The 22,617-nt window shown below is 34.1% G+C and overlaps 2 protein-coding genes and 1 long non-coding RNA gene across 8 annotated transcripts in view; all 3 read left to right on the top strand.

Moving 5' to 3' along the window:
- Positions 1-11: 11 nt before the first annotated feature.
- On the top strand, positions 12-3,265 carry LOC103956294. 2 transcript variants are annotated; one of them, XM_048575318.1, is made up of 3 exons: positions 12-148; positions 1,151-1,828; positions 2,938-3,265. In XM_048575318.1, exons 2-3 carry the CDS (start codon positions 1,492-1,494, stop codon positions 3,045-3,047), a joined length of 447 nt encoding a protein of 148 aa, XP_048431275.1. In that variant the 5' UTR covers positions 12-148; positions 1,151-1,491; the 3' UTR covers positions 3,048-3,265. Both variants share the same exon structure in this region, with proteins under 2 accessions (XP_048431275.1, XP_009366542.2).
- Positions 3,266-13,898: 10,633 nt separating this feature from the next.
- Positions 13,899-22,617, top strand: part of LOC103956267 (probable disease resistance protein At5g66890) — a 95,937-nt gene continuing 87,218 nt past the window's right edge. The window contains exons 1-7 of one of the 5 annotated variants that reach the window (XR_007254975.1): positions 13,899-14,839; positions 17,514-17,917; positions 18,122-18,483; positions 18,563-18,771; positions 18,961-20,086; positions 20,612-20,895; positions 21,092-21,303. Coding sequence is in view for 1 of the 5 variants with exons in the window: in XM_048575315.1 (XP_048431272.1) it covers positions 14,218-14,839; positions 17,514-17,917; positions 18,122-18,483; positions 18,563-18,771; positions 18,961-19,802 (2,439 nt within the window). In the remaining 4 variants the exon portion in view is untranslated. Of the gene's footprint in view, positions 14,840-17,513; positions 17,918-18,121; positions 18,484-18,562; positions 18,772-18,960; positions 20,308-20,596; positions 20,896-21,091; positions 21,814-22,617 lie in introns of those variants that run through there. The other 4 variants (XR_007254974.1, XR_007254972.1, XR_007254973.1 and 1 more) reach the window with 4 other exon arrangements.
- LOC125473057 lies at positions 14,989-16,855 on the top strand. The gene is made up of 2 exons (XR_007254985.1): positions 14,989-15,253; positions 15,829-16,855. It is a non-coding gene; the product is annotated as an uncharacterized LOC125473057 (long non-coding RNA).

Here is a 22,617-nt window from a genome sequence, read left to right as displayed (position 1 = left end):
GTGTATAGATAGTAGCCTTTGCTCTCACAAAACGTACGTTCAATATTGAACTAAGACCTATTGTTAGTTTGAGTATTATTGGTTTTGACAGAGAGGAGAAGATCTGCTAATTGTTTGATCATGGCTTCATCTTCTACTGCTGCTGCAGGTTACTTTATATTTCATACTTGCAGTATGTTAATTGTTTTGGTTATTCGTGGTTTATTTAACTTGACTAAGATCTCTAGGAGGCTTTATTCATTCTTACATGTGGTATCAGTGCCCAAGTTTTAGTTAAAAACTCGAAGAAAAAAAAATAAAAAAATAAAAAAAGGGCCCCTAAAGGTTTCGAACCTAGGAGCTGTCTCTATGAAAAACAAAGTTAATGTTTGTTTGGTATAATAAAATTGCCGTCGTTTCGAATTGGGGTTCAGAAAATTGGGGTTCATAAAGAGCAGTCAATCTAGATTATAAATAATTCATTACTTTCGCTGCACTATTTCGTTTTCAATCTGGATTCTTACTGGTATGTGTTTCGTTTTCGTCTAATTCAATCTTTGCTGATTCATGAGAAAGTGAAATTTTTGTTTACTGCACTTCTCCATGATTTTGAATCTGAAGTGCCTTATTCTAATAGATACTATATGAGATTCAGAAGCAATACAAACTCAACAGACTTGTACGAATTGGATTTAAAATGCATTTATGTTAATTATGATCCCCATGTTATCGTGTGATTCTTTAATTTTATAAGATGTTGCTAAAAGTTGAAGTCTCAATTATCTAGTTTAATTAAGATGACTTAAATTATTGCATCCAGACATCTCCAATAATTGATTGGTTTTGCTTGATGGGCCAAAAACTCTACAAGTGCAATGTCAAAAATGTATGCATGTTATATACTGCATATTTTTTTTTTTTTTTTTTTTTGAAGATTGTATTATCTGTTAATCAAATGGAATTATGTGTGATAAGTATTGAACTATCTATTGATGCATATTCCGAAAAGTGGACAGTTTTTTGAATTGTTTGATCTATGTGTATCCTTTATCATTAAGACTACATATATGGTCAAATTGGTTCAAATTTTGTCCTTTAAAGTTTAACTAGTAGTAGAGAAATCAAGAACCTATTGGTTCATGTTTACTGATTTCATTATGATCTGCTGCAGTTTCACTGAAAACCTTGAATTTGGCAAGTGTTCCGATTCTCACTGGTGGAAGTAATTTCAAGAAGTGGAGACGCGAGATCAAGTTGCTACTGACACTCAATGAATTTGAAATTGCAATTGACAATCTACAACCCCCATTATTGACTGACAAATGTTCCAAGGCTGAGAAAGCAGAGCACAAGAGGTGGTGGAGATCAAATAAATTGGCATTATCTATTCTGGAGGCTGGCATGACTGATCATGTTAGAGGAGGTATCAAACAACATGACCTTGCTGTTGATTACTTCAAGGCTATTGAGGGGAAGTTCCAGGAACGACAAAAGGCTGAAATTGGGCACTAAATGTCACTCTTGACAACTTACAAGTGTGAGGGTAATGGCTCAATTGGGGATCACATTCTGAAACTCTCAGATGCTGCTGAGAAACTCAACTCAATGGATGTACATATTTCAGAGACTCAATTGGTTTTTATGGTGCTTCAAGCACTCCCTGCTAAATATTGTCAGCTGAAAGTCTCATATAACACTCAAGGGAATCTCTGGACACTGGATGAGCTCATGGCTCAATGTGTCCAAGAAGAGAGAAGATTGAAGCAAGACAAGGGCAAGGAAATTGAAGCAGTGAACCTTGTACATGCATCCAAAGGAAAGAGCAAGAAGGGTGGCGGATTTAATCCAAGTAAGAACTCTAAGTCTTGTGATAATGTCTCTAAATCTGGTATGCCTGCTAAAAATGCTGAAACCTCTAAGAAATCTGTCAATCTTAAAGTTAAAATTAAAGATATAACTAAGCTTAAATGTTTCTTTAGCAAAACCAAAGGTCATTATAGAAAATATTGTGAAGCTTTTAAGGATTGGCTGAGGAGTAAGGGTAATACCGATGTCTATGTCTGTGAGGAGTCTAATTTGGTTGGGGGTTTGATACTGGTGCATCAGTTCATGTCAACTCATTGCATGGTTTTGAAAAACAAAAAGAAACAAATAAAATGAATCATAGTGTTTTTGTTGGGGAAGGGACTAAGGTTTCTGTAGAAGCTACAAGGAAAGTGAAACTGAAATTATCTTCTGGTTTTATACTTGAACTAAGTGATGTACTTTTTGTGCCTACAATGACATGGAACCTGGTTTCTGCATCAAAACTAACTAAACAGAATTTGGTTTTTCTTGGGGATAATGAGGGTATAAAGTTTTTTCAAAAGAATAATTTAGACTTAGTTTTGGGAAAAGCTTATTTACATGAAAAACTTTGGCAATTGGATTGTTCTCTTGAAAATGATTCTGTGCAATGTTTTAAATGTAAACACCACAAGGATGCATGATTTTGAATATTCTTACATTTTGTGGCATAAAAGGTTTAGACACATTTCGAAAGAGAGAATTTTACAATTATCTAAATCCAATTTGATTCCCTCATTTGATTTTCAAACCAAAAGTGAATGTGTTGATTGTTTAAAAGGGAAATTGACTAATACTAGAAAACTAGAAGCTAGGAGGAGTCAATATCTACTTGAAATCATACACACTGATTTATGTGGTCCTTTTCCAGTTAAAACTATATGTGGGAACAACTATTTTGTGAATTTTATTGATGACTTCTCTAGATTCAGTTTTACTTATCTGATTAGTGAAAAATCAATCGTCCTTAGTTACTTCATAATTTTTAAAACTGAGGTTGAGAAACAATTAAATAGAACTATTAAGATTGTTAGATCGGATAGGGGAGGAGAGTATTTTGGCAGGCATACTGAGGCAGGTCAACAGAAATGACCTTTTGCTCTTCATCTGAAGAAACATGGCATCGTGGCACAATATACGAAGCCTGGAACGCCACAGCAGAACGGAGTCTCAGAAAGAAGGAACAGAACTTTGATTGGGATGGTGAGGAGCATGGTGTCTAGAGCTAAACTTCCAGCATTCTTATGGGGAGAAGTACTCAAAATAGCAACTTATATACTCAACAGGGTGCCAACCAAAGCTGTTTCACAAATCCCTTTTGAAATTTGGACTGGAAGAAAACCAAATTTCGATTATTTTCATGTTTGGGGCTGCAAGGCTGAAGCAAGGTTCTATAATCCACATGAGAAGAAATTAGATGCAAGAACTCAGTCTTGCTATTTTGTTGGCTACTGCGAAAAGTCCAAGGGGTTCAAGTTTTATGATCCACAAGCTCATTCGAGAATTCAAGAGTCACACAATGCTGTTTTTTTAGAAGACCAAGATGTGGCAGATTTGAATCAAGATGAATTTAATTTTGAGGAATAAATCTCGGATGAATACGTCTCTCCTGCAAAAAATTACATTATTCTTCCCAAATTCCTTCCAAAGATTAGTCCAAATGAAGAAGAAGATCATCAAATGGCAGATTGTGAACTTGAAACAGAAACTACATCTGATCAGACTCGGTTGGAAGATCATGTTGTGCAAACACAACAGCAAATTGAAAGTTCAGAAGCACCTCGAGCTGAACCTGAATTAAAAAAATCGACAAGAACAAAGAAGTCGGCCATATCAAATGATTATGTCTATTTGCAAGAATTTGAGTAACATAGGTAATATTGATGAACCCATCACCTACAATCAAGCTATAGAGAGCTCACAATCAATCTTATGGGTCAATGCAATGAAGGAGGAATTAGAATCGATGAGCAAAATCAAAGTCTGGACATTGGTTGAATCTAGTTCCAAAATCAAGCCTATAGGTTGTAAGTGGGTTTATAAAACCAAACGAGACTCTCAAGGTAGAATTGAAAAATACAAGGCTCGATTAGTTGCAAAAGCGTTCACTCAAAGAGAAGGTATAGACTACAACGATACTTTTTCACCTGTTTCATCAAAAGATTCCATGAGGGTCATAATGGCTTTGACTGCACATTTCGATTCGGAGCTGCATCAGATGGATGTCAAGACGGCCTTCCTTAATGGAGAGCTACAAGAATATATTTATATGAGGCAGCCAATTGGATTTGTTGAAAGGGGGAAGGAAGATATGGTTTGTAAATTAAATAAGTCAATTTATGGTCTCAAACAAGCTTCAAGGCAATGGTATCTCAAATTTGATCAAGTGGTTACAGCTCATGGTTTCACTGAAAATAAGTTAGACGACTGCATCTATCTCAAGTTCAGTGGATCAAACTTCATAATTTTGGTGCTATATGTCGATGACATATTACTGGCCAGTTCTAGTTCTCAATTATTGCAGAACACTTAGTCCATGCTTAGTGTTAATTTTGATATGAAGGACCTTGGTGAAGCTCACTATGTTCTTGGAATAGAGATTGTGAGAGACAGAAGGCAGAGACTTTTGGGTTTATCTCAGAATGGCTATATTGATACAGTGCTAGCTCAGTTTAACATGGAGCATTGCAATGGAGGCCACGTTCTTGTCAACAAAGGTGATAAATTCACTAGAGCACAATGTCCTAAGAGTGAAATTGAAGTGAAAAATATGAGAGACAAACCTTATGCCTCGTTGGTGGGTAGTTTGATGTATGCAAATGTTTGTACAAGACCTGATATTGCCTTCATTGTTGGCATCTTGGCTAGGTTTCAATCAAATCCTGGTGAAGCTCATTGGACTGCGGCAAAGAAGGTACTGAGATATTTGCAACGGACCAAGTCTTTCATGCTCGTGTATAGCATCCACAACTGGAAGTCACTGGATATACTGATTCAGATTTGGCTGGAGACTTGGATAAAAGAAAATCCACTGGAGGCTATGTCTTTATGCTTGGAGGTGGAGCTATTTCATGGAAGAGTTCTAAGCAGTCTATTATAACAACATCTACCATGGAAGCAGAATTTGTAGCATGTTTTGAAGGCAGCAAGCAAGCTATTTGGCTCAGGAATTTCATAAGTGAGTTGAAGATAATGGATTCAATTCAAAAACCGATGAAGATGTTTTGTGACAATATTTCAGCTGTGTTTTTCTCTAAAAACATAAGAGGACTTCTGCTAGTAGACTGATGGATGTAAAATGTCTGAAAGTTCGAGAAATGGTGAAGGAAGGAGCTATAGAAGTACAACATCTGAATACAAATCTCATGGTTGCAAATCCCTTGACTAAAGCTTTACCATTTGGAGTTTTCAAAGCTCATGTTACTCGAATGGGAGTGCTGGAATCTTTTGATCAGTGAGAGTAGTTGCTGGTACAGAAGTATTGAAGGTGATGACATTTTTGTAGGTTTATAAGTTGAGTTACTAGTTAGTTTTGCTTCAATTATTTTGTTTCAACTAGTTTTATGTTTTAGCTAGTTTTGAATAATTGAATGTTTTCATTTGGGTTCAATGTTTCCAGATTATCTATGATTAATCGTTCTAGAAGACAAATTTTGTTTTATGGTTCTTATAATGCTTTAAAGTCAGTTTTTGATTTGATAAAGCAGTTGGTGGAATTATAAAGTGCTGTTCATAGTATTACTTATTATCTTTCTAGATTTTGGTTTAAGTAATTACTTGGATTATGAATCATGTTATTCAAGTGGTTTGAATATTGAGATGATTACGATTTAGTATTATGTGTTGATGTTAAATGTTTTGGCTTCAAAAGTGGGAGTAAACTTGTTTTGAGTGTCTTTAATCAGTTGGTTCACAATGTTGCAAAGGTGCAGATTGAGTATTTGTGATTTTGAAATTAGCTCTGTATTGTATCAATATAAGAATATGATCATGACCAAGAGTCCTAAGGCCTGCTATTTGTTTCAGATTCGTATAGAAAAGTCCCAATGTAAAGAGATATACGTAATCCTTATTTGTGAAGGATTGAATGAAAGTATGAAAACTGGTTTTGACACATTTTATACAATAAGGTAACTTATTCAGTATTGAGTAAGGATTCTAAAAGGAGAATTACATGGATTGATTGTGTATAAATAGCAGCCTCTGCTCTCACAAAACATACGCTGAATAGTGAACTAAGACTTATTGTTAATTTGAGTATTATTGGTTTTGACAGAGAAGAGGCTTTATTCATTCTTACATAACATAGTTTCAGATTCAATCTGTTTGTACAGTTTCTTGACTTTTTTGTTTAGAAATCTGTTTCTGTAATTCAACACCGCAATCTGATTCATGCTCTCCCAAAATAAATGCAATACCACAAGGTTGAAGAGTTTCCGTAAGATAAGAACTTTCATGTCACGGGATCAGGTGTTAATCTTTTTGTGGGTAAGTTTATGTGGTATCTATACTAACGTCAACGGGTCATGTATACAGAACTGTTCACATATAGTCTAGATGCATTGCCAAATCTAGAGGAATTGATTGGTTATCGACTTCTAAACAACATAGAAGTCATTGACAAGTTGTAGATGATGAATAACAATATACTTCAGAAGAAAATAATCAAATTCAATACTATAGAGAATTAATAACATCCATTATACATTAAAAAAAATACACAAATTTAATACCTTGTAACAGAAGAAGAAGGCACAACTGAATTGTCACAACTAATAATCAATTAGAGTATGTCATTACTAAAAAAAAGAAAACGACTTGGCATTGTAAATTGTAATGGGAGGGACACTAAAAATTTCATAGCTAAGAATCAATTAGAGCATGACAATTAGGTAAATGAGGAGGTGCTTTTTGTATAAACTATAACAAATAATTGTGCATTAGAAAGATAGTTGATATTTTCAATAAAAAGAGGCATATTTGTCGATTTGCCATCTGAATTTGTATGGAGCTGCCAATTTTCCCATGAACTTTAATTTTAGCCAGTTACGCTCTTGAACTTTTATAATTAGCCAATATTCCTCCTAGCGTTAGATTTTTAAAAATTTCATCCAATTTTCCATCCATCTTGATAATGGAAACAACACATAACAATTGTATAAGGGTAAGAAGGATGAAAAATTGAAAGTAAGTTTTTAAGATCTAGCGCTAGGGCAAGATCTTAATGTATATAAGTATAATATTTTCTCATCTTCTAGTACAAGTTTTGTGCCTATTCTACAAAAAAAAAACCAAAAAACAAAAAAAAAAAAAACTTACATTAAGCCTATGAATTCACTCAGAATAATTAAAAAAAAATTGCCTAATAAAATAGGCTAATCATATTAGCTAAAACAAATATACTTTCCCATAACCCCCATTTTTGTGCATATTCTACTAAAATGATAGAAAATTATACTATGGTATTTTCACAAGAAATTTCCAACTTTGTCATTTATCGTTAACCCATTATTCATGCAAACGGGTTTAATTTATCAATGGACGTATGATACACATTAGTGAGATTTGACAATCCATGTGAGTAGAGAAATGTATAATTTCCTTATGTTTTCGTAGCATGTTCACAAAAAAAATTTAATGTTGTTGAATAAAGTTTAGGGAATTGTTATTTTAGGGAATTGTTATTAGCACTACAAAAATCTCATTCTACGCTCCTCACAAATGTATATTTCTTTCTAATTATAGTAAGTTTGAAGTGCAAAATAAGATTTTTGGAGTGCCAATAACAATTCTCAAATTTTATATGTATATAATTATAATTTCTCATCTTCTAGTATACCAAAAGAAAACCATATGGTAGCACCTTCACAATAAATTTTCTAACTTACACTAGGCCTATGTTTATTTGCAACAAAATATTTTCTCCTTTAAACAGAGGGCAATTTTGTTATATTTTCTCCCATGCCATGCCATCAATACTAATTTCACAGGCTTGAGAAATACGAAAGAGAAATTTTCCAGATTTGGGTTTTAGACTTAGTTTTTAGCTACGCCCAGTGGAGTTTGATTTTAATCTTACTATGTTATTGTAACTCAAAAGTCGCAACTTTACTTCTAAAATTCAAAATTCGCTCAACTTTGCCCCTTGAGACTCTATTTTGGATCCCATTTTGCTCCTTGAAACTTAAAATTGTCATTTTACTTTATAAACCTCAAAATTCACTCCATATTACTTTAATTTTGTTAATTTTGTTATGTGAGATGTTACTGCACAGTGGAGATTAATTTTATTTACTGTTGGTTTCATTATTTTACTCTATAAAACTCCATTTTAATATTTTTTATTTGTTGTATGTTAACACATAGTGGAGATTTATAATCAAATTTATTAACATATATAATGTAGTCTTATTCAGGATGGATCTCACTCAAGAGACTATTCAGTTTTAAGAATCAAAATGAATAAATTTTGAATTTTAAAGTACACAATAGTGACTTTCAAAATTTCAGCATGATAAAATAAGATCAAAATTAAGTTATAAGGTGCTTTCGTGTTTGTCCAACATTTTGTTTTTTCTTCGCAATTTCATCGAAGTCGCTTTGGAATCATGAAAAGAAAAAACGCCAAATGGTAGTTGCTTGTTATTTCAACCTTTTGTATTCTTTGCACCTTTCAACACGCTTTCATTTATTTTACTCCGCCATGCGTTGACTGGATTGCAGGACGTTTCCAGGAATAAGGAGGGTTTTCTACGTTCCTATTATTATTTTCTTCCGTTCTTTTCTCTTATAATTATTTTTTATCTTATTATTTATATAAATAAATAAATATAAGATGTTAACGTGATTCAACCCTGATCATTCAAATATGAAAACATGAAAAAATAAAGAAATTAAAAAGATAAAGAATCATACTCCTTCCAAGAAACGATGCGGTAGAATAATTGAAGGCCGTCAGCTTTTTCCCAACCCTTTATTATGGATGTATTTTTTCTCAACATCTTCCAGTGATGTTACGGAGACTCGCTAAACTCCACCGATTCGCTAAACACGCAAGGATTATTTTAGAATGTGTTGTGATGTATGGGTCCCACTAATAAAATATAAAAAGATGAAGGTTATAATTGAAAAACTGTATCTTTTGCCGTTTCCTTTCCTCTGTCTTCAACACCTCTAAGATCATAAATTTTATTAGATTAGATGTTAAATTAGTTATTGTCAGAGTTCGACTCTTGCCGTCATTCTTTTCTCTAATTGAGCTCTTAAAGTATTTTTGTATAAAACTATAAGCATATTATACATTAGAATAGATAGTTGATAGGTCTAATTGTAAACGAAAAATTGTCAGAGTTCGTCCTGATAGGGTAGTTGGAAAGTAGCCTATGTGGTGAAAAAAACTAGAATTTAAGCCCCTGTGGTTAAGTTTGTTAGGATTTATGCCCAAAATTAAAAATTTTGTCAACTTTCTGTTAATTATTAGCACGTGCCGCACATATTAGACTAAAACGGAACTCTCCATACACATATTAAGCTAAAACAGACGTGCTAATAATTAACAGAAAGTTTACGGAATTTTCAATTTTGGGCATAAATCGTAACAAACTTTACCACAAAGATTTAAATCCTAGTTTTTTTTTTTTACTACAGAAACTATCTTCCAACTGCCATATCACCACGAAAACTATTAATCAAATTAAGCCTAGTTGATATTTCCAACAAAAAGAGAGATGATTTTATTAATCAACATCGAAGGTTTGCATATTCTATGCAGGCATAAGGGAATTATACTGTAGTCTCTTCACAAAAAATCTCAGCTCTATCATTTTTCGTTTACCTATAATTCACATGAACGAGATCAATTTATTAGGGGATACATGATACACGTAAATGAGATAAATTCATAAGTGCATTAAACATGACATAGCCATTGTACAATTTAAATTTAAGAAAAGAAAATTATACTTACAAGACATGAAAATTTTATTAATTAACGTTGAAATTTTTGTGCATATTCTATGAAAAAAAAAAATAAGGAAATTATACTATCATCCCCTCATAAGAAATTCTTAACTTTGTCATTTTTTGTGAATTCGTGATACACTCTAAATGGGATGGATTCTTTAATAAACTTTTGATACACATAACTGAGACATATTAATAAGTTTATTAAAAATGATGAAGCTCACGTGAATAGGCTAGAATACCATTTTTTTGTGTTTTCATAGCATATGCACACAAAATTAATGTTGAAAAATAAGTTTTTATTTTTTTTTATGTATATAAGTATAATATTTTTTTTTTCATCTTCTAGTACAAGTTTTGTACATATTCTACAATTTCATAAATATATATATATATATATATATATATATATATATATATATATATATATATAAAGAACTAGCATTAAGCGTATGAATTTTTTTTTTTTGTCCCAACATTTAAGCCTATGAATTCATTCACAATATAATAAAAAACATTGCCTGATAAATATAGATTAATATTAGCCAGAACAAATGTACTTTCTCTTAACACCCATTTTTGTGCATATTCTACAAAAATATAAGAAATTTATACTATGGTTTTCTCATAAGAAATTCCCAGCTTTGTAATTTATAGCTAACCCATTATTCACGCACAACGAGTTCAATTTATCAATGGACGTCCGATACACATAAATAAGATTTGACAACCCATGTGAGCAGAGAAGCATATAGTTTTCTTTTGTTTTCATCGCATGTGCACAAAAAAGTATTGGTATAGGGAATGCTACCCCAATCTCAAAATCAAGGCATACTACAAGATTATTTAAGGACTTAAAGAGGGGTCTTAGTTTTATTTTTATTTTTTTAACAAATCATTCACCAAAAATGATTGCTGACAACGAAATTCAAACCAAACGCTTGATCTAGCAAAGAAAGCGATCACTATAAACCCCTAAAATTAGAACATTGCGACCATAAATAATTAATTGAAATTTAGAGAACGGAAAATGCTATAGAGACTCACTCAAAAATTGAAATTTAAATAACAATTAAACTTAACATTTTCTGTCTTTCCTCTACCCATAGGAACCCAGAAGCAAAGTGCTTCTCAAAATTCCAGTCGTTCATGCCTCTCCGACCTGAAATTGGTAACCGTGGCTAAAAGTCGCAAACACAATATGAAAAACTTCCCTAAAGCCCAGATCTGAATCCTATAACCAGAAAGAAAAAGAGAATTTTAATAAAACACTTTCGATAATGTTCACTTTTATCAAAAATGATATTTTTATCTTGAAAAATCACTCTGGTACTATTCACTTGCACTTTTATTTTGTTATTTTAATTAAAACTAAAGTTTTTTCAGAATTTTTCGTTAGTTTTCCTAAAAAAAAAAAAGTGAAGTTTGAATCGTAACAAAAAAGTTCAAAATTTGCTTCACCTTGTCTCTTAGAATTTGATTTTTTTTTATTTATTGCATTGTGCTTCTTGAAATTTAAAAATGGTCATTTTCCTCTATAAAACACAAAATCTGCCTTACATTGTCTTAATTCTGTTAATTCTATTACGTGAAATGTTAATGCATGGTGTAATTTATTTAATTTTTCTTTTGATTTCGTTATTTAACCCTATGAAACTCGATTTTATTAAAAAGAATTATTTATTGAATATTAACACATAATAGAGATTTATAATCTAATTCAATAGTACATATAACATAATCTTATTGAGAGGTTGGTCCCTGTATATTTTCCGAGGTGACTATTGATTTTCAAGAAGAATGAAAATTTACAAGTCAAAATAGAACAAATTTTGAATTTTAAAAAGTAAGCGATGATTTTTAAGTTGTACAGAACAAAACAAGATCAAAATCTAAGCTAGTTGCGCGTTTGTTCAACATTTTGCTTTTTCTTTACCATTTCTTCGAAAGTCGTTTTGGAATCGTGAAAAGAAAAAAGGCCGAACGGCAGGTGCAGCGTTATTTCAACCTTTTGTATTCTCTGCATTATTCAACACGCTTTCATTTACTTTACTCCGCCTTGCATTGACGCGGATTGCAGGACGTTTCCAAGAAACGATACGGTAGAATAATTGAAGGCCTTCAGCTTTTTGGCAACCCTTTATTTACTTTACTCCGCCTTGCATTGACGCGGATTGCAGGACGTTTCCAAGAAACGATACGGTAGAATACTTGAAGGCCTTCAGCTTTTTGGCAACCCTTTTGTACGGATGTATCTTTGCTCAACATCTTCAAGTGATGCTACGGAGACTCGCTCATAAACCAGGTCTCCAAAAGGCACGGTGCTTTTCTCTCCAGAACTTCCTTCCTCTGTGTCTTGCTCACCCCCACCCTTTCTCCTCCCCACTCTCTCCCCTCTCCGATGAAACCCAGAAGGCACTCTGCTTTTCTGCACAGGAGGATCGGTGAAGAAGATGGATAAGGAAGGATGAAGTTTCGAGGGACCCGTCTGCAGGTGGAAAGACGGAGAGAGGATTTTTAGTTTTTTAATGATTTTAATAGTGGGGAGGTTGAAACGGATTTTGAATTCCATCTGAATTTGTGAGGATTTCAAAAATCACGTACATGGTCAGATATTATTTTAAATTTTTATTAAAATTAAATACAGACAGAAAGTCCTACCAAATGACACGACAACTCCAACAAACGCACTAGAACTATTAAATATGTTTGATTATTATTTTCAAATGCTTGATTTTTATTTAATTTAAAGTATGGAGAGGGAAGGCTGTCCCATTCCAAGTAAATGGCATATTACAACGATTTTTTGAAGATTTATAAAGGGGTATATTACACGTTTCTTTGGAATTTTACAGATCATTTACTAAAATGATTTTGTTTTTTTGTCAAACGATAAATTTATTAGATTAGGAAGCCAACGGAATTCGAATCCATTTTGTTGTATACGAACAAAACTCATCTTCATCACTGTAGTAGAGACCACTTTTTTCACCAAGAAAAATTGTTGGATGCGAAATTCAAACTTATATTTTAATCTAATAAACGTAGACGAATATACTTTTCCTTAACACCCATTTTTGTGCATATTCTATGAAAATGCAAGAAAATTCTACTATGGTCTTTTCACAAGAAATTCCTAACGTTGTCATTTATCATTAACCCATTATTCACGCAATTGAGTTTAATTGAGTGTTTGTTCAACATTTTGTTTTTTCTTTACCATTTCTCCGAACCGCTCTGGAATCATGAAAAGAGAAAAGACCAAATGGTGGTTGCGTGCTATTTCAACTTTTTGTTTTCTCTGCCCCTTTCAACACGCTTTCATTTATTACGATTTGATAGTATTACTCTACATTTTAAATATTTATTTAATTTAAACTATAAAGAAGGGAGGCTACCGTATATTACAAGTTTTTTTTTGAGAACTTGTAGATGGGGTTTTAGCATCTTTTTGGATTTTACAAATCGTTCAACAAGAATAATTGCAAGTTGCAAAATTCGAACTTAGATATTGGTCTAGCGAAGAAAACGATCATTATTAACTTTCAAAATTAGAATAACGCGTCTAATAGTTAATTGAAATTTATAAAATTATTTACATAAAATGAGTGTAACAAAGATGAGAATACTTTGTTGGATGTGTAGGCGCATGAGAAATGATAAGATTGGTAATGAGGATATTCAAGGTAAAGTAGGGGTAGTCGAAATTGAAGAAAAGATGAGAGAAAATCAGTTACGGTGATTTGGACATATGAAACGAAGGTCTACTGATACTCCGGTTAAAAGATGCGATTATGAAACAGAGTTTCAGGGTCGAAGAAGTAAAGAAAAACTTTGGAAAAGACTATAAGATAAGATTTAGAGTACTTAAATATAACGAAAGACGTAATACATAATCGAGCATAATTGAGTTTTAGAATTCATATAATCGATCACACTTAGTAATAATTTTTTTCTATTGTTGTTGTTGTAGTTGCGTGTTACATCAACTTTTTGTTTTCTCCCTACAATTTCTTCGAAGTTGGGAAATGGAATGGAATCAAACAAAGGAAAAAGGCCAAGTCTTTGTTTACTTTGTTTAGGTAGCCCACGAGGGCCACTACCCCTTTATTATTCTTATTATTGGTGTTGGTAGTTGTGGTTGTTGTCAGATCGCATTTCAAATGAATCTATACGTTTTCTTTTACTTTCTCCGGCGTGTGCGTGGGCTCAGATGCCAAGGAAGTCTTTGAACCAGCGCATACGTAACCATTTCATGCAATTTACCGTAAATTCTGTCTCTTTTTATACAATTTACTGTACAATTCCCTGTCGCCTTCGTATCTCGTTCGTTTAGTTATATATAAACTTGTGCTAACAATATTATTTCATCAGCCAAGAAGAGATTCCGTAAGAGAAAATAAAGTTTTGAGTCGTTTTATTTTCTTAAATATGTCTGTGGCTTCAGTCGGCATGGGTACCCTGAGAACGGCATTTCAAATGCTGTTTGATGCTGTAAAATCAGTGCAGGAGGAGACTACTATGTTCAAGCGCCTCCTTGGAGACATCAAATCCACACTGGAATCTCTACAGCCAGTCATCCAAGAGATTGAAAAATATAACTCGAAAGAGCGACTGAAATATTTTGCAGTACAAATGGAGAAGGGAGCAGATCTTGTTCAAAAGTGCAGCAAAGTTGGCGTGTGGGGAAAATGCAAATACGCCAAGAAGCTCCATCAACTGGAAAAATCTCTTCGAAGAGTGTTTGATGCGCTCAAACTGCAGGGCGTAAGGGATGCGAGGGAGGCGTTGATTTCTCTCAGGAATATCGAGACGGCGTTCTCTCGAATAGAAAAGAATTTGGTGATGAAAAGAAATCAACCTGAAACGGTTAAATGTTCGCCTGCGGTGCCTGAACCCCCATCCGTTACAGTCGGGTTGGATTTGCCGTTGAAGGAGTTGAAGATGAAGCTCCTTAAGGATGAAAAGGTGTCGATGCTTGTGCTGACTGCTGCTGGGGGATGTGGGAAAACAACCTTGGCTAAAAAATTTTGTCAAGATCAAGAAGTCAAAGGTATGCTATCAATGATTTCAAATTCTTTTTTTTTTTTTTTTTTTTTTGGGAAGTGTTAACTTCCTATATAGTTAAAAAAATTATGCAAATAACGCAATATTCATTTTTATTGATAAATGAGGGGTTTTAAGTTTGATTCTTACCACAAGCGAATTTGAACTACATTATTACTAATTTATTATGAGGTTAAACCCACCCCTTAGTTTAGATAGATCAAAAAAAAAAAAATAAATAAAATAAAACATATAGAGGATTAGACGAGCAAAAGTATGCACTATGGCCAAGACCCCCCTATAAAACGCCCGCTAGTCCCTCCAAGTTTCCACACCAACCCAGATTTGTAAAAGAGAATACAATGTACAACGAAGGGAACATGAAACTAAACCGTGTGAAAGCATAGAGCCGGTCCTTAAGGTACCGTTTGGTATGTGGGACGGGATGGAACAAAGTGGGACAAGGCGTTCCGTCCTGCGTTTGGTGCGCCTAAAACAGGTGGAACGAGCTGTTCCACGGGACGAGTTTTGGATGAATTTTCGTTCCATCTCATCCCCCTGAAACGACTCGTTCCACATTCGTGGAACACAAAATTATAACCTCTCCGTCTCCTTCTTCTTCCTCCTTGTTTCCATCCGAGGACATCTTTGCTCCCGCTCCATTCCGTTCCATCCCGTCCCATGTAGACGGGACGGGACGGGACGGGACGGGACGAAATGGGATGAGACGAGACGGGACGGGACTGGACGGAACGGAACGGAGCGGGAGCAAAGATGCCCTCGGATGGAAACAATGAGGAAGAAGAAGGAGACGAAGAGGTTATAATTTTGTGTTCCACGGATGTGGAACGAGTCGTTCCAGGGGGTGAGGTGGAATGAAAATTCACCCAAAACTCGTCAACAACTCGTTCCACCCGTTTTAGGCGCACCAAACATGGGACGGAATGTCTTGTCCCACTCTGTTCCGTCCCGTCCCACGTACCAAACGGTACCAAGGTAGTCCGTGCAGGCGCAGCCTAGGGCCCCACTTTGGAAGGATCCCTAAAAATTTTATATTTCATGTAAATAACATATAAAGAAAAAGTAAAAAAAATATCATAATTCATTTGTTAGTGTAGTAATTTTTTTTTTTTTTCAATTTCCCATCTCTTCATTTCTATAAAATGTTTAAATCAACTATCACATAGTCTTGAAGATTGTATTTTAAAATAATAAAAACTTGGAATTTATATTTTGGTTTTCAATAATTTATTATTCAATGAAGTATTTCAATATCCGATTCATTAGTATGATGTTGTAGTAAAAACAAAAGAGAAACAATTGACGTTGTTGAATTTATTATACTTGTCAATCAAGTTATATTGTTCTTTACTCTCCTGATCATCAAATTTTATTATTCTTTAATGTCAATCTTAGACTCTTGACTGCAAACATTTAGTATATTTGCGTCTAAAAATGAGAGACGGGTAATATTTAAATAATGTTTGTATATCTATCTTCTTTTGATATTAATTTTTAGGGGCTTTTAAATCCAGGTCCAAAAACATAGATGGTTGTTAGGAGTGAAACAGTTATCTAATTACATGCTTTTATTTTTTATACTCATTTTATATTAATATCTTCAAACAAAAAAAACTAACATACTAACATAAATATATCTGATAAACATTGTACCTTAACTTAAGTAACAAATATATGCAGAGTGTTGATATTCTCCCCCGGTGTCTTATTTCCTTACCCACCATTTAATAAAAATGTTAATGACATGTTTAACCTTTTAAACGAAGACTTTTAAACCCTATTTACTTAATTACTAAATATTCAAAAAAACATAATTTAAAAATATTAAATAATTGTGGATGGGATGTGATATCTGTAGTGGAGAGAGGTAGGTGGGATTATCATGTGGGGTGGGAAAGGAGGACATTGGGGTGGGGCTAGTAGGACACTGGTTGGGATTGTCCTTTTTTTGAATGTATATTATACTTATAAGCTAGATATGAAACCTAACTAAAAGGTTTTTTAAAAAAAATATACATACAAGTAAGACACATTAGTTTGTGATAGGTTGATTATAAAAAAGAATTTTTCATATAGGTAAATAAATATAATTAACCTGTGATATAGGTTGGTTATAAAAATTAAAAATAAAATTTATAAATGGGGTTTAAAGTAGAAGGAAAAACAAGAAATAACAAAAAGAGAATAAAAAGAAATAATCAAAGAGATAATTGGGAAGAAATTTGGTTTTTATAATAAATCTTAAATTATTGATAATTAAATAATTAAATATAAGGAATTGGACTTATTTTAATAAATTGGACTAATCCTGCTATTGGCTAAAAAAATTGGATTTATATCAAGTTTCCCTGACTTTTAATGATATTTGATGTAGAAATATATTTTTTATGTATTTAGCGAATTCTTTTTTGTACATATCAAGAATCGGGGGCCAAAGAACTTTAGGGTCCTACTTTGAAGGCTCGTCTAAGGCCCCCAAAATCTCAGGGCCAACCTGTGAAAACAAATTAAGAAAGTTCATAAATTCTTCTACATATAGCTTCATCTCAGGGCACAAATCTTGCAATGAGCTCTTGCTTGACTACTTGATTACTTGATCTGAGAATTGCAGACATATCTAGTCAACCTTTTTATTAACCTCAGACATTCTGTTTGGATAGATACATTCAAGAACAACATCTTCTTTGTCAATGTCTCGAAAAGGCCCAACTTGGACCTTATTGTACATGAACTATATCAACTGAAGGGGTCCGAGCTGCCTGCTTTCCAAAACGAATTCATGGCAGTTAATTTGTTGCAACAATTTTTGAAGAAAGCAACAGACAATCCTCTGTTGTTTGTCCTGGATGACGTTTGGTCAGGATCAGAGTCCCTTCTTGATAAGTTTGATCAATTCAAGTTTTCAAATTACAAGATTTTGGTCACATCAAGATTTGCATTTCCGAGATTTGGTTCTCCGTACCATTTGGCATTATTGAATGATGAGGATGCAATGGCTCTTTTTCACCATTCAGCATCCTTGAAGGATGAGAGCTCTTATACTGCCGAAGATCTTTCGAGAAAGGTGATTTCTTAGTCTGCAATGCACATACATGCTTATTTATGCCTCAGAAGAGGGTAAAGAAATAACGTTGAGCGTCCACACATGTTAACACTTCCATTTACTGTCTCATAATAACAATTTTATCATCTTTACTGAAACATTTAGATGATTTACAACAATTTAATCAGATAATAACTGAATTCATTCGGGATAATTAAATTGCAGATTATGAAGCGCTGTAAGGGATGGCCACTTGCCATTGCATTGGTCGGGAGGTCACTTCGTGGCCAGCCTAAAGAAATCTGGCAGAAAAGAATACTGGAATGGAGCAAAGGTTCTTCCATTCTTGATACTGAAAAGGATTTGCTTGCTTGCCTCCAGAGCAGCTTAGATGCCTTGGATAAAGAAAAGACTATGATCAAGGAGTGTTTCCTCGACCTAGGTTCATTTCCCGAGGACCAAAGAATCTCTGCTGCCACCCTCATTGACATGTGGGCGGAGTTATATGGTCTAGATGAAGAAATTCTGACCATTGCCAACCTTCACGAGCTCACCACCCGAAGTTTGGCGAATCTTGTTGTCACAAGGTATGCACGCTGCTCATAATTTTCTATTCCAATATGTATACCGAACAAATCATGAAAGAAATTAGTATTGATCATCCAGGCATGAGAAGGAGGCGGATGGCTATTACACCGAACACTTCGTCACCCAGCATGACATGCTTAGGGAGTTGGCGATCCATCAGGTGATTCAAGACCCAATAGAACAGAGGAAAAGGCTAGTTATAAACATATGTGGGGACAACCTTCCTAAGTGGTTGACAGAACAAAAGTATCAAGCGTCCAAGGCTCGACTATTATCTATCTCAACAGGTTCCGTCAATCTCTATAGTAAATACGTCATCGTTATATATATAGTAAATACTTATACATGCACACAAGTATGTGCGCACGGACATGCTTGTGTGCACACACACTCGCTCATTCATAGTAAGACCTCAATAGGACTTCGGTACATTTAATTTCAACCCACACTAACATCTAAAAGCTTACGGTTTGCAGATGGAGCCTTCTCAGCAAAATGGCCAAACTTGCAAGTACCCGAAGCAGAGGTTCTAGTTCTGAATTTTCAAACAAAGAACTATGCCTTACCTCAGTTCGTGGAGAAAATGGATAAACTAAAGGTTCTAATAACAACAAATTACGGTTTGTCACCTGCTGGACTAGATAATTTTGAACTACTTGCTTCGTTATCAAATCTTAAGAGAATAAGATTAGAACGTATTTCAATTCCCTCCATAAGCAAGGTCCTCAAACCTGTGAAAAGTCTGCAAAAGATATCATTTTTCATGTGTGATATCGGTCAAGGTTTCAACGACTGTTCCATTTCAATCTCATCAGCATTCCCAAATCTAGAAGAAATGAACATCGACTATTGCAGTGATTTAATTGAATTGCCTGCCAGACTTTGTGATCTTAGTAAACTAAAGAAGCTCAGTATCACTAATTGTCATAAGCTATCTGCCTTGCCCGAAGGGATTGGAAAGTTGGAAAATTTAGAAATGCTGAGGCTAAGATCCTGCACAGAACTGTCGAAGCTCCCAACCTCAATGAAGAACCTTGGAAAGTTAAAATTTCTTGATATATCTGATTGCTTTGGCATAAAGGTGTTGCCCAAAGACATTGGTGAAATGAGTAGTTTAAGAAAGATCAATATGAGACAATGCTCAAGGTTGCAAGAGCTGCCTCCATCAGTCATGGATCTTGAGCAGTTAGAGGAAGTGGTCTGTGATGAACAGACAAAATATTTATGGGAATCTTTCTTGTCGTGTCTCAACAACGTAAGGATAATTGTGGCCAAAGAGAATATCAACCTAAATTGGCTCCAAAAGACTCAGTTCTGACACATGTTTCCTCAATGTACGTTGCTCTTAAACCTCTGTGTGGTTTGCGTTTTTTATGGGGCTTTTTAAACTATGATGTTTAGAGACCTTGGCTACTGTCCAGAAAAATGGTTTGGTAGGAAACAAAGAGAATGTTGTGATTCAAAATCAAGAAGGATTTCATGATTGGGGTCAGTTCCTGAACCTCCAATGTTACAGTTGGATTGGATGAGCCTTTGAGGGAGTTGAAGAAGACGGGAAAACCACATTGGCAATGAAATTATGTCAAGATGAGGAAGTCAAAGGTATGATAATACTTTCTAATTGCTTTTTATATTCTGAAATTCCTTATCCCCACTGAGGAAAGAGCTAACCTAACCAGAAGAGTTATAGTAGAATTAATCTGCAATTTTGACATCTTTTACTCTCAATTAGTACTAGTAGTATGCTATAGATGTCGTTCATTGAGTTGAAGCCTTTTGTACACTTAACAGCTTAGGTTATATATAACATCAAAGTTAATCCACAAATGTAATATTTCAAAGGCTCAAAAATCTTCTGAGAAAGATTTATTTCTCACTATGCAATCCACAACATACATACTTATCAAGTCTTCACAACAAAGTGGGGAAAAGAAATTGTTTTGATCTTTTACAGTAAGTATGCACATACAGAAGTGAACGCCCATTTTACCATAAGATTTTTCTTAAGAACTAAAACTGAAATAAGAATGAAGATGAGTAGGTAGTCATTAAACATTTTCACGAAACCCTTTAGATGTTAAAAGAAACTTGAAATTTCGGTATGCAACTCAGATGGTAAGCCTGCAGATACTAAACCTTTGTAAGGGAGTTCGGCTTGCCATTACAGTGACTGGGAAATCACTTCGTGGACAAGCTGCAGAATTCTAGTGTTCAAGACTAGCAGACTGTTGTAAAGGTTTTGTTGTTGGTTCTAAGACTGAGTTGCTTCTTTGACTTCAAAGTAGCATAGATGCCTTGGATGGCAAAGAGGCTATCATGAGGGAATGTTTCAGACCTTGTTTCATTTCCTGAAGATCAAAGAATCTCTGCTGCCGCTTTCATTGATACGTGGGCAGAGTTATATAAGCTAGGTGAGGACTTTCTGTCCATTAGGAACCTCCACGAACTCACCACCAGAGGTCTGGCACATCTTGTGATCACTAGGAACGCAAGCTTTTATGTTTCTCCTGTATAATATTCTCATTGAACATGTCTATATTCATGTGTAACTCCTCCCATAATATACAACTGTAAGTCTGCAACTGACTGAGTTTGGATTGTTACCAGGAAGGAGAACATAGAGATTCTGGATGACTACTACATCAAATACTTTGTTAGCCAGCTTGATATGCTTGGAAAGCTGGCTATCCACAGAGTGAACCTAGACTTGATAGAAGATAGAAAAAGACTGATTATCGAAAGTGGACACAATCAACCCAAGTGGTTGATGGAGCAGAAGTCTCAACCCATCAATGCACGCCTATTATCTATCTCCTCTGGTTGTCCCATCTTTCTCTTTATAAAATGCATATAGGTGCACATATGCACATCTACCTATAACCAGCACACGTACACACACACACACGTAGATATGAGCGGTTTAAGAAAGATCAACATGGGACAATGCTCAAGATTGGAAGAGTTTCCTCTGTCAGTGTGGGATCTTCACGAGCAGTTAGAGGAAGTGATTTGTGATGAAGAGAAGAAACATTTGTGGGAATCCTTCTTAGCCAGAGACAAAATCAAGGTGGCAAAAGAAAAAACCAATCTGAATTGGCTCGAAAAGCCTTAGCTGTTAGACCTGTCTTTCCTCGATAAATGTTGGAGCAACGTTTTTCTGATTTGTGTTGCATTGTTTTCTTTAGTTTGTATTTTCTTGTTGGATTTTTCTTGTTTGATTTCGTTCTTAGTTGTGTCTAATTTCGAAGTTTCATCACATCAATTTGTAATACTGTTTATATCAAATTCTCTTGAGTCTTAAGAAATTATGCGTTATTTTTCCTGTGTAATTATGATGTTATGGTTTTACCCAATATAAATAATGTGTATTATATTTTCTTGGATTATACAAAAAATGTTTTTTTACTGCACCTAATATGTAAATTATGCATTTAGTTATATTGACAAGTTTTCCTTTGTTGCTCACATAGATATATATTGAGATATTCTAAGTTGAGGTATATAATATTTTAATTTAATGGCGTTGTTATTGTTGATATCGTCGTTAGACCATCTCCAATTCTTGGGTCAAAACCCAAAATGTTTAGCCCACAGAATTTAGGTTTTTATCCAAAAACAGTTTTTTTACTCCAACCCTTATGAGTTAAATTTTTAGCTTGAGATTAAGAATGAATTTTGGCTATTTTTTCTAAATAACTTTTGGAAAAAAAATTAAGTAGACTATCCTAATTTAATTTTATGAACATTTTAACCTAAAAAGATTTAGATTTCGATAAGTATTGAAAAAAATTACTAAATCAACACCATGAAACTCATGAATACTATCAAAGAATATGAAACACACATGATAGAGATGTATAAAACATGAAACAAATGAAACATATATAAAACACAGGAAATACATGAAACATATGAAACACATAAAACACATGATAGAGATGTATGACACACGAAACACATACAAAATACATACGAAACACATGAAACACAAACCTACGCACACCATATTCTTCAATCATCCTCTTTATAAGCATAGGTTGAATACCTAACCATCACATAACATATTCACCAATCATCCATCTTTCATAGTGTTTCTGTTTTCTCAAAATTATCCAACTTTCATAGTGTTTTTG

This window comes from the organism of the source record quoted next, unplaced genomic scaffold (genome assembly GCF_019419815.1).
Source record: "Pyrus x bretschneideri cultivar Hongxiangsu unplaced genomic scaffold, Pyrus_bretschneideri_v1 Contig8, whole genome shotgun sequence".
Classification (NCBI taxonomy): Eukaryota; Viridiplantae; Streptophyta; class Magnoliopsida; order Rosales; family Rosaceae; genus Pyrus; species Pyrus x bretschneideri.
Note: the sequence above shows the minus strand (reverse complement) of the source record. Positions and strands in the feature narration are given on the sequence as shown.

Bases quoted from the DNA above. Each gene is read 5' to 3' on its own strand.
- LOC103956294 (XM_048575318.1), top strand. From the start codon at position 1,492: ATGTCACTCTTGACAACTTACAAGTGTGAGGGTAATGGCTCAATTGGG. The intron at 1,829-2,937 runs GTAAGAACTCTA...CTTCATCTGAAG, and splicing joins GGGTGGCGGATTTAATCCAA to AAACATGGCATCGTGGCACA.